The sequence below is a fragment of the Dendrobium catenatum genome, unplaced genomic scaffold (genome assembly GCF_001605985.2).
Source record: "Dendrobium catenatum unplaced genomic scaffold, ASM160598v2 original_scaffold_3373, whole genome shotgun sequence".
NCBI classification, from domain to species: Eukaryota; Viridiplantae; Streptophyta; class Magnoliopsida; order Asparagales; family Orchidaceae; genus Dendrobium; species Dendrobium catenatum.
The window spans coordinates 134,039-147,812 of record NW_021321834.1 but is presented as its reverse complement, the minus strand read 5'-3'; the positions used below and the strand labels follow the sequence as shown (position 1 = coordinate 147,812).

The 13,774-nt window shown below is 32.8% G+C and overlaps 1 protein-coding gene across 1 annotated transcript; it reads right to left on the bottom strand.

Moving 5' to 3' along the window:
- Positions 1-10,138: 10,138 nt before the first annotated feature.
- On the bottom strand, positions 10,139-10,928 carry LOC110108535 (small EDRK-rich factor 2). The gene is made up of 3 exons (XM_020839213.2): positions 10,777-10,928; positions 10,539-10,638; positions 10,139-10,440 (listed from the first exon to the last, which is right to left on the bottom strand). The coding sequence occupies exons 1-3, from the start codon at positions 10,781-10,783 to the stop codon at positions 10,335-10,337; spliced, it is 213 nt and encodes a 70-aa protein (XP_020694872.1). The 5' UTR covers positions 10,784-10,928; the 3' UTR covers positions 10,139-10,334.
- Positions 10,929-13,774: the final 2,846 nt, after the last annotated feature.

The window sequence follows — 13,774 nt, the reverse complement described above, 5'->3', positions numbered from 1 at the left end:
GATAGACTTCACTATCGAATTGATACCATGTTCAGAACCAGTGGCAAGAGCATTTTACAGGATGGCACTCAAAGAGTTACAGGAGCTGAAAAGTCAGTTATAGGAATTGCTAGATAAGGGATTTATCAAGCCAAGTTCTTCACCATGGGGAGCTCTAGTATGTTTTGTAAAGAAGAAAGATGGGAGCTTCAGAATGTGCATAGATTACAGAGAACTGAATAAGCTTACTGTTAAGAATAAATATCCATTACCCAGGATTGATGATCTTTTTGACCAACTAGAAGGGGCTACAGTTTTCTCTAAAATTGATTTGAGATCTAGATACCATCAGCTACGGATTAAAGAGGAAGATATAGAAAAGACAACTTTCAAGACCAGATATGGTAACTACGAGTTTGTGGTAATGTCGTTTGGAGTGACTAATGCACCGGCAATATTTATGGATTTAATTAACATAATTTTTAAGCCATTTTTGGACATATTTGTGATTGTGTTTAATATTCTGATTTATTCAATAAATGAATAAAGCCATTCCAGTCTTCTGCAGGTAATGTTGCAAATATTAAAGGAGAACAAGCTATATGCCAAAATTTCAAAGTGTGAATTTTGGCTGAGCAGTGTAAATTTTCTAGAGCATGTGATTAGTGGTGAAGGAATTTCTATGGATAAGAATAAAATTCAAGCTATATCAGATTGGCCAAGACCAACGACAATTTCAGAGGCGAGGAGTTTTCTAGGACTTATTTGTTATTACAGGAGGTTTGTAGAGGGGTTTTTTCAGATTGCTATGCCGTTATCCAGATTAACTCAGAAAGCGGTGAAATTTGAATGGAGTGATCAGTGTGAAGGAGCTTTCCAGAAGTTAAAGAATTACCTAGTAACTGCCTTGATTTTAACAATTCCATCAAGTTCAGAAGGATTCCAAATTTTCTGTGATGCTTTCTTAAGGGGACTTGGATGTGTATTGATGCAACATTGTAGAGTGGTGGCCTATGCTTCAAGGCAACTGAAAATGCATGAAAGAAATTACCCCACTCATGATTTAGAATTGACAGCTGTGGTTTTTGCACTCAAAATATGGAGACATTACCTATATGGGGTTAGATGCGAAGTGTTTACATATCATAAGAGTCTCAAGTATATTTTTAATAAAAAGAGCTTAATTTGAGACAACGAAGGTGGTTAGAGCTCATTAAAGATTATGACTTTGACATACAGTATCATCCTGAAAAGGCAAATATGGTTGCAGATGCACTTAGTAGAAAAGCTCTTGGAAATGCGAATTGGTTAATCACCCAGCAGGAACAAATAATCAGAGATACGAAAAAGTTGGAAATTTCAGTGGTCAATTAGAAAGAAACAAATGATATAATGTTGAATCAGTTGATGATCCAATCAATTCTGAAGGATAGAGTACTCAATTCATTGTCTCAAGATGAGAGATTTCAAGACATCATAAAGAAAGTGCAAACAGGGCAATTACAGAACTTTGTTATGGATGCAGAAGGATTATTAAAATATAAAGGCAGGATCTATATTCCAAATATTGGAAGCTTAAAAGAAGAGATATTGCAGGAAACTCACCTCTCAACATATGAAATTCACCCAGGCAGTGCAAAGATGTATCAGAAACTTAGAGGATTGTTTTGGTGGCCAGGATTAAAGGGGAGTGTTGCAGAATTTATAGCAAAATGTATTCCCTATTAGATGATTAAAGCAGAACATCAAAAGCCAAGTGGTCAACTACAATCCTTACCTATACCTGAGTGGAAATGGGAGGACATTGCGATGGATTTTATGATTGGATTATCCAGGTCAAGGCAGAGTAGAGATGCAATATGGGTTATTATTGACAGATTAACCAAGTCAGCTCATTTCTTACCAATCAAGCAGACATATTCAATAGAGAAATTGGCAAAATTATATGTTGAGGAAATTGTGAGATTGCATGGAATTTCAAAATCTATTATTTCAGATAAAGATGCCCGATTCACTTCTAAATTGTGGAAGAAAATTCAGGAAGCTATGGGTACACGATTGACCTTTAGTACAACATTTCATCCTCAAACAGATGGGCAATCAGAAAGGATAATTCAAACTTTGAAAGATTTATTAAGATTATGTGTTTTAGAATTTGGAGAAAGTTGGGAGACTCGCATACCGTTGATTGAATTTGCTTATAACAACAATTTTCAAGCTAGCATTGGAATGGCACCATATGAGGCTCTTTATGGAAGAAAATGTAGAACACCCTTGTGTTGGGTAGAAACTGGTGAAAGAAAGGTGATTGAGACTAAACTGGTAGATGAGGCTACTAGCAAAATCAGATTGATCAGAGACAGACTAATGGCAGTTCAAGATAGGAAACAGAAGTATTATAATGCAAAACAACGGCCAGTGTAATTTGAAGTTGGAGCATTTATTTTCTTAAAAGTCAGTCCAATGAAAGGTGTGCAAAGGTTTGGAAAAATAGGAAAATTGAGCCAAAAATTCATAGGTCCCTATGAAATCATAGAAAGGATTGGAAATATGGCATACAGATTGGATCTACCAGTGCACATGCAAGGAATTCATAATGTGTTTCACATATTAGTGCTTCAAAAGTATGTCTTAGATGATTCAAAGAGATTCCAGTCCAAATCAATTGACTTACAACCTAATTTGAAATATGTTGAGGAACCTGAAAGAATACTAGATTATGATGTAAAACAGTTGAGGAATAGAACAATTTCTTTTGTGAAGATTTTGTAGAAGCATGGGACAGAAAGAGATGCCACCTGGGAGTGGGAAGCTCAAATCAGAATCAATATCCTCATCTATTAATCTAAGGTATGTTTTATTACTTAATTTAATTTTGAGGACGAAATTTTATAAGGAGAGATTATAATAACCGGTTCGGTCCGATCGATTCAGTCGAACAGGCCGAACCTATTATAAGGAATGGGCGAAACTTTTCACGAAACAGAGACAATTTCGTGCGGAACAGAGAGGGGCGGATGGCGATTTCGTGTGGGAGAGTGAGGTAAACTTCCTTTTTCTAATTTTAGCAAACGATTATCTTCAATGATAAGAAATAACGATTCATTTTTTCTCTTATAGTTAACGGAGTGTTAATTTGGGAGCGATTTCAAGAATGAGAGAAACGACCGAGAAAATTAAATTATTTTATGATTTTATTCATATTTGCAATCTTCTAAGTAATTGATAAAATTTTTGTATGATATCTTATGATTTTATAGCCTTAAGAACAAATTCCTCCGCTATAAAAGTTTGAAAGTTTATGAAAATGAGAAAATAAAAGAGAAAATAGAAAAGAAAAAAGAAAGCAAAAGACTATATATATGCATGGAAATAAAACAGATGTAATATAACAAGAAAAAGGTATTGAAAAATTACAGGAGTTCACCTCCTTATGATATTGGCTGGGGACGCCATACTCGTGCACATAAAAAGAAAAAGGTAATGGAAATGGAAAAGGTAAAATGAAAAAGGTTGTACCTTTGGGTACATTGAGACGGTGCTCCTGTATGAATTAAATGGGAAAAGAAAATATCAAGATGGCTTTAAATGTTTTAAAGCAAAATGATCGAATATGTATAAATTACCGAAATAAATGAAATAAAGTTAAGAAATGATTGAATGCATATTGAAGATTATAAGAGTATTGTAAATAAGAATATTCATTTTAATTGTTCAAATAATTACCAACTGAGTTTACTTAGTAGACTCAACCCACGAGTTTAATATTTCAGGTAAGTCTCCTAAGAAAAAGAAATGGCTGAAAGAGAAGATTGTCTACAGAAGGCGGTGTGCAAATGACAACAGGTAATTTATGATTTGTGTGTTAGTGGCTCTTCAGTTAATAGAAAAGTTTATGCTGATGAGTTATTATTATATTGATGGAAATGTAATATTGTCTGATTTTTTTCGTACCAGCCTAGTTAGATCGAGCATCCGGGCCGGGTCGTGACAGTGTAATATCTTCAATTTGTATTTTCATGATTCTCGGTGAAGAAACAAACTAGTATAATAAATGTATGATGGTTTGATAAAGTAATATTCCACCTTCCGTACTTTTTTTCTATGTATACCAATAAGACATTTCAACTCGAGTAAAGGCTTTCATTAGTAGTATTATTACCTGTGACGGTGTTTTGATGCTCATTTTGTTTGAAATAGTCAAGATATACACTGAATATTTCTTCATTACTTTCAATATTCTAGACAGGGCAAAAATATAAATCATAGTGTAAGCAGTAGAAGGAATTTTGGTCTCCAATTCACAAAGGTCACAACATTATTATTTACATCTTCCCTTTTTTTTTATTCTCCTCCTTCAGAATTATGAAAGACTGGCAGGCTGGAATCTTCTTAGGCTCATCAGTTAAAATTATTTCCTAGACTTTCTCCTAATTAAGGAACTACCAGATCAACCTGAATGGAACTCTGTATTTCTTGAAATACTTGAGTAGCTGAACGATATAGTTTATTTAGAATCTTTTTAGAAGATTCAAATAAAACAACATCCCAACTGTCATTAGATTGACAAATATTTAATTTGTTGTTTTCATTGCATTCAATCGAAGTAATGGATTATTCTTCATCTAAAATACTTAACAAAGAACAGTTCATCTATATATATTTGTGAGAAACGTTTATTCTAACTCACTTTATTGAATATTTAAATCTATGGAATCAAGAAAACCATTTTTCCTTCACTCAGGAATATTTGTTGTTTATTCTCAAGTTGCAATGGATGGTTGTTGCTTAGGGTTATTGGGTGCATTGAAATAGATTTGTTTATTTTCATTAATGTTAAAATCATATACATCTCATTTAATAAATATTGTAAATTTATAACTATTTAAAATATTTAAGTTCATCTCATCTTTTTACTATAATTTTCTATATCTTTTGCAGAAACTTGGTATATATCTCTACATCATTTCAATATACATCTCCACATTATTTAATCAGTTGAATAAAATTTATTTGTATTTATTTTTCTCGAACAAATTACAATAAATTAAGAGTAGATTTGTTATTTTAAGGGTTTATTTGCAATTAATAGTGAGACATATTTCATGATAATAAATTCATATGCATTCTCCATATTCTTAGGATTTTCACATTAAATTTGTATGCGTATATATACATTTCTAAGTAAAATTTTATGGCTTGTAATGAATATAGGATGCTTACTTGGAGTCTATTTGAATGAACGTCCATAGTTTCACCTAATATAATGTTCAACTGGCGTTAAGATGAGTATGATATTTGATAAATTTAGATCACCTCATACTTATAGAAATTTTCATGAGCTCTTATTGCATGCTTTATACAGAAAATTTGAATAATAAAATCAATGACATTACTTCAAATTAATGGTTTCCCTATTTAATTCATGGTAGAGAATCCCCTCATAGAAATCCCCTAAAAATTGATTATTCTTATTGTATTCCCTTCATTTGTTGTAAATCAATTCTTGCGTGCTAGTATTCTCTTTACAATGATACACTTCACATTCATCTATTTTTTTTTTTTTTTTTTGAAGAAATGCAAATTGCATTAAAAGAAGAAATACCTAATACAATCTAGAAAGCAAAAGCAAACCCTTTAAAACTACCATAATGGATATGCGATCCACTAAATTCCATTTTAGATCCATTGGAGTGATGGGGATACCAAATATTAAAACAACCTAAAAGGTTGGTTAATATCACAGCTTTCCCAAAAGCGTGCTCCTCCAGAAGCACACACAATAATGACAGGTAGAGATCGATTAGTAGCATACTCGATCAAACAGGTGATTTTCTCACCTACTACGGATCCCATACTACCTCCCATAAACTGAAAATCCATAACTCCAATTGCTATGGGAATACTATTTAGTTGACCTACGCCCGTTTGAACAGCTTAAGTGAAACCCGTTTTTCTTTGATAAAAAGAGATGCGGTTAAAAATGAAACCTAGTAAAAATGTCATATTTCATCATAATGGTTTTAAAAAGGTTTAAGAAGCCTATAAGCAAAACAAGCAAATGATAACTAGTTTCAAGGAAAATAAAAACAACTACTAAACCAGCTATCCAAATATCAACCAGACCCCCAACAATCATAGGGTCCAACAAGCTCCAATCAAGAGTAGAATTCGCTATTGTTGCATCAACACAACCGACAGCAACCACCAAGAACGAACCAATCACTGACGACAAAGCAATAACACCAACTCCCTCCTCAATAGTCCAAGAGTCAGCCTCTTCACAAGCAAAGTCATACAAACTGAAAATCATCACCACACCCATCATACTGGCAAGAACAGCACCAGCAATATTCCAATGTAAAGCCACAACACCAATGTAAAGCCACAATATAATTTAGCAAATACTCAAGTTGATAGATGCTTCGTCGGCAAGTTAAGTAACATCCGACTTCCCTAAAAAGTTGATCTAGCTAAGTACCTTTATTCCGCTTGGGCCTAATTGTTCGACATTTATCATCCATGTATTGTGGCACTTATCGATTAGAAACTACTTCAAATATAACTCACTAATCAATTTTTCAATGAAGACTTAAGATAGGACAATCATCAATTTTGTGCTCATAATCATTGTGGTGGCAACATAACTTATTCATGCCTCATTTATCTGAGGACTAACTCGTTAATATTCGTTGATTGTTGGATGTGGTGCTAATCAACAACAAACTCCTTCAAATGCCCTCTTGATGATAAACTTTTTAATGAAGGCTATCAGAACATGACAATCATCGATGTTGTGTCCATGATCATCATGGTAGAGACATAATTTTTTCTCATACACTTTTTGTAGGAAACTTTTCATAGGATTTAGCTAGTTCAATAACTACATATATTATCACCATTAATACATAATCGAATCAATAAAAAACAACAAAATTATTTAATGGTACCACAAGGCTAGTCCTTTTTTTGGATGGTCCATCTTTGGAAAATTTGATCAACTACAACATGCATGGCAAATTTGAATTGGGCTAACAAATCATTCTTCTTAATTTCTAGTAGTTGATCAATAGGAGATAGATTATCCATGGCAAATATTTCCTTAGCGTTCATGCATTTTGCTTTATTTTCAATAGTTTCACCATTGTCTCGGGTGGATTCTTAGAGACAAGCATACATGGGGGCTCTTTCAAGCTGAGCAGGACTGCAGGAGTACAGCCATTGCTACTAAAAGAATAAAAATCAGCAAAACATGTGATATAATTTGTTAAAGATTCATCACTTCTTTGTATATGTGAGCTCTTGAGTGGCCTCTAAAAGCTAAAAATGTATGCCCACCATTGTTTGTTAAAAGAAGAAATGCCCACCGTTTTGGAAAGAACCCTTGAGTGTTGTTAGAAACACTCCACATCTTATTGCATAAGACATGGCATCCAATATTATTGCATCCTTAGACTCAATCAAATGCTCCATAGGATCTATTAGCGACTTATATTTGTTAATATGAGTGTACTTAAAATTTTGAGAAATTGGATATCTGGAAACCATGAGTATGAATGATGAATAAAACTATGAAATATCATCAACTAAATGGTTTACAATTATTAAGCCAATGATGTTAACATAACAAGGCTTCTTGCATTGATCTGAATCTTCGGGATGTGTTATCGAATAGGTACAACTGGAGCACCAGTTCACATCACTAGAAAAAAAAAATGATTTACATATATGATTAATAATGTATGCTTGAGTCGCATAAACTAGAGTGTTGGGCATTGGATTTGGTGTCACTTTGATGAGCTCACCAAATCTCCATATCAATGTAGAAAAGTGACATTGGTGTGATTATCTCCTTTAACTACTTTCCTTTAAATCATTTTTCATCTCAATAAACAAATCAAAATGTGAATGACATAAAATGTGTTTTTAGAGTCCGTAATGAATTTAAGTGTTCTTTACTTTGTTGTATTACTGAGTGTCGAGTAACAAAAATGCAAAGGTTTTGATTTTTTTGGTATTGAAAGTACATGCAAATATTGGTAAATTATTCGTATAACACTAAAAATGTCAATTTTTAAATAATTTGGTATTCGCCCAAATCAAATAAATTCTAAAAGTAAGGAACTAATTGCCCTCACCAGACCAGACCCCGCACGCAGTCACCAGCCTTGAAATGACATCACCAACACGGTTGCGCATGACCTCATCATCACTAGACCAAATCCTACATTATCACAATGTTGTCAACCCTACATGACCTCAACCTCATAGCCCTAGTATGCCCATCATCATACCCACCGCCACCCCAATTATTTCTATTACTTGCATCATTATCACCATCCCAAAGAGATGTATTTCACTTTAAATCAACCAATACAAAAAAGTTGATCCTATGAATTTATTTTACAACTAACCAAACAATCTAAAAATTTAAAATACAATATTATTATTTTACATTATTTTTGTAATATAGATAAATTTACAATAAGTATAAAAGGGTAAATATTAATATCAGCATAGATTCAAAGAGACCAACACCCAATCATTGAAAGAGGTAAGAATTTATGTGGTTCAATCTTGTGACATATGCCCACTATGGAGAGATCGAGAAAGACTTCCTTTGTAGACATGTTATTGGCATGACTAAATTGATTTGGGTTAACTTGTTGCAACCTTTGATGGACAAAGTTTATGTCAATAACACTATAGAAACATCTTATGGCAAACACTCACCTAGCATTCAATATGCAAAAAATTTTCCTAATTACAACTAACCATGGAAAAATGGAACTTGATGCTAATAAACAAAAAAGTCTAAGCACTAAGCAAGAAATTCAAGCAAATATTTAAGAACTCAAATGATCATGAGGGATCCCATCAAGATATTTCAAGGCCATTCATCTTGTAGCTTGCACTAATAAATTTTATTTGTGTGCTTGTTTTGATAGAGGTAGGTGGTCTTAATTTCTTCATCTGACTAGAAGATGAGGCAAGACTATTTAAGTATTGAGCGAGAAACACGACCAAATATTTAAGAGCTCAAATGATAGAGAGGGAACCAATATAGATATTTCAGGGAAATTCATCATGTAGCTTGCATTAATAAAGTTTATTTGTTAGTTTGTTGTGGAAGAACTAGGTGGTCTTGGTTTTTTCATCACATTGGAAGATGAAGTGATGCCCAACATTTGCCTTTAAGATCAAAGATCCTACAAAAGAGTAATAATCGTCCTACTTAACCCTCATTATTCATGTCAACTTCAAATAACATAGCAGCCATTAAATAATTACTAATTAATTATAATATTAAACTAATAACTTACTAGATAATAACTAAATACTCCAACTAATTTGTAATGACACCTGTCCAGGCAGTGTGGGACTAAACTCCAACCATTTTTTTTAGTTTTGTTGATGCCATGGCACAGAGAGAGAGAGAGAGAGAGAGAGAGAGAGAGAGAGAGCAAGCGGGAATTTTTTGGCGGGTAGGAGAATGAAAAACAGGAAATGGATGAGAGACAGAGGCGGGCGGGTCCGGCGGGAGTATAAAAAACATTAATTTTTATATTATTTTTTTAAAATTAGTTAAATAATGTGAGACTTAATCAATTTATTAGTCAAATAAGATATAATAATTATTTTTTATTAAATAAAGCATAATCGAGCTCTAATAGAGCTTTAAACAAGCCCTGAACACGAGCCTTAATCGAGCTTATTCACGAGCTCTAAACGGTACTATTCTTGAACATAAACAAATCCAACATTGAGTTGTTCAAGCTCGTTTATTTAGCTATCGAGTATCAAAAGTGTTCAAGCTCGTTCATTTAGCTTATCAAATGAACATGAACGAGCTCTTATCGAGCTGAACCACTAGTAGCTCATTGAACGCTTAGTTTATTTGCAGCCCTAGCTAACTGTTGACTACCTAATGCAACCCAAAGGAACATCTATATCCATAATTCTAATACTTAATTATGCAAAAACAAACATTCAAAGCATAAAAAATGGTCATGGGGGGATCCAAAAGAACTTACTCTAATTTATATCCTAATTTCCTTCTTTCTCCATAATACAACATCACCAAAGATTGTAATTTTACAGGAACCAAGTGGAGGTAAAAATGACATGCCAACAAAGCAAACACAATGTGGACGCATAATTAAGTCAAACCATAGATGAAACATTCGGTTAAAAGAAAAAGTTCCATCAGTCGTTCAGATGCTTCAGCATCCAAACAAAAGTAACAGTTTACAAGATCAAATCAATTAAAGCACCCCACAAAAGTTCAGATTTCACATTCTCACACAATAAAAATATTTATTTCATAAATTATTCTAAACGGACTCTGTGAGTACCTATTTCTTGCCAGCGCCTTTGCTGTTATTCGCGGCATTGCTCCCTTCACCGGTGGCTCCCTGCCCCACCTTCTTCGAGATCTTCTCTTCCAGGGCTTTCTTATCCCTACTCAGATCCAAAAAATAAAACAAAAAATGATACGTAAAACCTATATTGCAAAATCAACAGAACGGGATGAGTTAGAATTCGGTCAGATCGCACACCTCTCGCGGCGCTGCTCCGGGGTAAGGCCATCGTCCTTATTTTTGGACTGAGTCTTCCGAGCCTGCGATCTCTCGCGATCGCGATCCCTTTGATTACCGCGTTTCAGATCGAATTAAGGAATGCTAGTAGATCGGATTGCGAAGATGATAAACCTATCAGGAAGAGTGAAACAGAAATCTAATCGATGCAAAGAAAAAGTAAAAGAAGGGAAAATTAAATTATGAAATTGAAGGATATGAGTCATCCTCTCTTCTCGTCCTCTCCTAGAGGGAAAATTATTAGGTCCGGCCTCCTAGAGGGGTTTTCAGATACGCAAAATTGATACTGAAGCGAAAGGATGGATTTCTGCGACAGCAATTACGGCAGAAAATCGGGGTAGGGTACTCGAAATAAAATTAGAGTAAAGCTGAGTTTGCATTTTTTTTTTTAATAATAATTTCGTGCAATCAACAATAAAAAATGTTGCTCTTATTTATTTTTTTGTTTTTTTTTTAACATTCAGATCAATTAAGAAAAATTTATAAACACATCACATATTCGAATCAAAAACCTCTTAGTTGATAGCTTAAGCTTCTAACTAACAGACCAAGATGAGCTATATATTTTTATGCTTTTTAATTGCAACTTGGTGGAAGTAGAATTGAGTTAGTAAGTTTGCTAGACTCTTGGGATAAGAGGTTGATGATAATTAGTTTGATTTTATTTGATTTTTTTAGTTGAAATATGCTTTATATTAGAGAGGCTTATGGGTGATGAGTTAGGTAGATTTGCATTTGGGTTTTATGGAAAGAGTTATAATGATTTTGTTTTATTATATGACATATAGGGATTTTTTTTTTCATATAATTCTACGACATATAACGAAGGTTAGACTAATTATATATTAGCGAAGAAATTAAATTAAATATTATCTTTATAACTTCTTATTTTAAAAGGAACAAAAAATTTAGAAGTCATAGTAAAAGAGGTATAGTATACTCGTCTAACATCAAATTAGTTGGCATATGGTTTAGCCTTTATGTTGGCATTACATCATGGCATTTTCTCCATTTAAAAATAACCCACATTTCTTTTCTTTACACATTATAAATATCATAGAGTTATTTTTCCTCACTACAACTAGTCATCTTGTGGCCTGAGTTTTTTTCCTTGCTCCTATGCCTTCATGAGAAAGGGTGAATATCATTGGTTCCAATTTAGAGTTAATAGGCTCATCCTCTTCTGGGTTATTTATTGGGCTTTACATTATTGATATTTTATATTATTTTTCTTATTAATTTTGACAAATAATAATTTTCATATTTTTATTCATATTATTTACTATAATATTGGGGAATTGATTTATGTGTGGATTAGCAGTAGGTTTGAAAGTAGAATGGATAGATAAGATGTTTTCTTACTGGTTGAGTACCTCTTATATTTTCTTACTAAGGTAGATGTGAAAGACTTCTTTTAAGTTTAAGGTTTATGTATCTCAACTATTTTGTTACGATATATGCAAGTCTAATGACATCAGAGGAATCATGTGGTATGATGGAGATTGTAAAAAGATAATTGAGTAGTGGACCCTTAGGCATGTTTGGATCTCTCACCATACTTTGTATTTAGAAGAGGAGAATAAGAGAATTCCTAGAAAAACCTAACAGGCAGTAGAAGTATTATGAAAAACAAAACTATTCTCCTATGATCAAACACTTTGAGTTTCATGGATGTAATCACCTTCTTAATTTTGTGTGTTAATATGTGAAAATTATTGATTGTAATTATTATAATGGGTCTAGTAAGCTAAGGATCATCTCTTGGAGGTGGAAGAGAACTACTTGTAATATTAATAGGCTTCTTGGTAATAGAATATGTCAACATATTAAATTGGTTTAAGGAAATCAAAATCTTTGGCTAAGCCTAGGACTGGAGCCACTAGATGAAGGTATGAAATAATTAATTCATAGTATTTTGACTCTTCTACAAGGTTTAGTTGTGGAAAATTGATGTGGCCCAAGATGCCCGTACAAGAAGAGCTGAAACAACAATTAGAGCCCTATAAAAGAAGGAAGCTAAGAGGACTTGAGGACTCGTGAAAGGAGTAATTTGAAAGCACTTAGGTAGAATTTCTATTTTATGAGTAAGATAATTATTTTAAAATATATATTTGTGACTTCAAATTTTATTTATAATTATAATTTAAGAATGTGAATTTTAAAACTTTGACATTTGATTTTTAAAAATTCAAAATTTTGAAAATTTTAAATTTATATTTTAAAAGTTTAAGGGAATGTGGATTATTTTTTAATGTGAAAATATGTATTTGAAGGAAATAATTTAAATAAGCATCAGCCAAGGCACAATTGATTGGAAAATTTTTAAAGGATGGTACAGTTATTTTCTTAGTTACCTCAATCTCTGTCAAACACTATAAGTGTAGCCAGCCCTCACTCCTTTTCTCTCTCTTTTGAAAATTAAATTAGCATTTGCAACCTTATTCATACTCAATGGAATGAAGAATGATGGGGTTTTTATTATTTTGAAAATTTAGAATTTATTCAGAATAAAAGATGGTTTGGTAGCCAACCTCAATCTTAAAGAAATTTTGTTATTCCTTCAAATTTTATTATTTTGTGATAAGTACTCTATCCCCTTATAGAGGTAAGCGTGGTCTTAAAGAGGTAATAGGTATACTGAGGAATCAAGAAAATGATAGACATAACCTTAAAAAGATATCTTGAATCTTTCATCCCAACTCATCAAGCTCAATATTGCTTACCATGAAGGTAAGCAACCCATTATGGCTAAAAGACGTTCTACTGGAAATAATGAATTTTTTTATCCAAAGAATCTCTTCACCTCATATTAAAGAAAAAAATCTACGTTATTATACTTATGAATCTAACCAATAGATTTAGAGAGGATGTACAGCTTACAATCCCTAAAACTATAAGGAAAACCTACAAAAATGAGGAATGGAAAATTTTGACTATGCAAAGTCTATTGAAATCTAAGAGCCCGATGTGGCATTTTGAATATTATAAAAATTATTAGCTTAATCATTCACTATTCTCTACAACACACACACACACACACACACATATATATATATATATATATAGTTTTTCTTCGATGTGCTACAAATATTTTAGTTAAAACATACATAAAACCAAGTTGAAGGAGCGAACTCAAGAAAATACAATGTTGAGATTATTTAAAATTGCAGTAAGTCAGAACTTTTTTTTTCATGAGT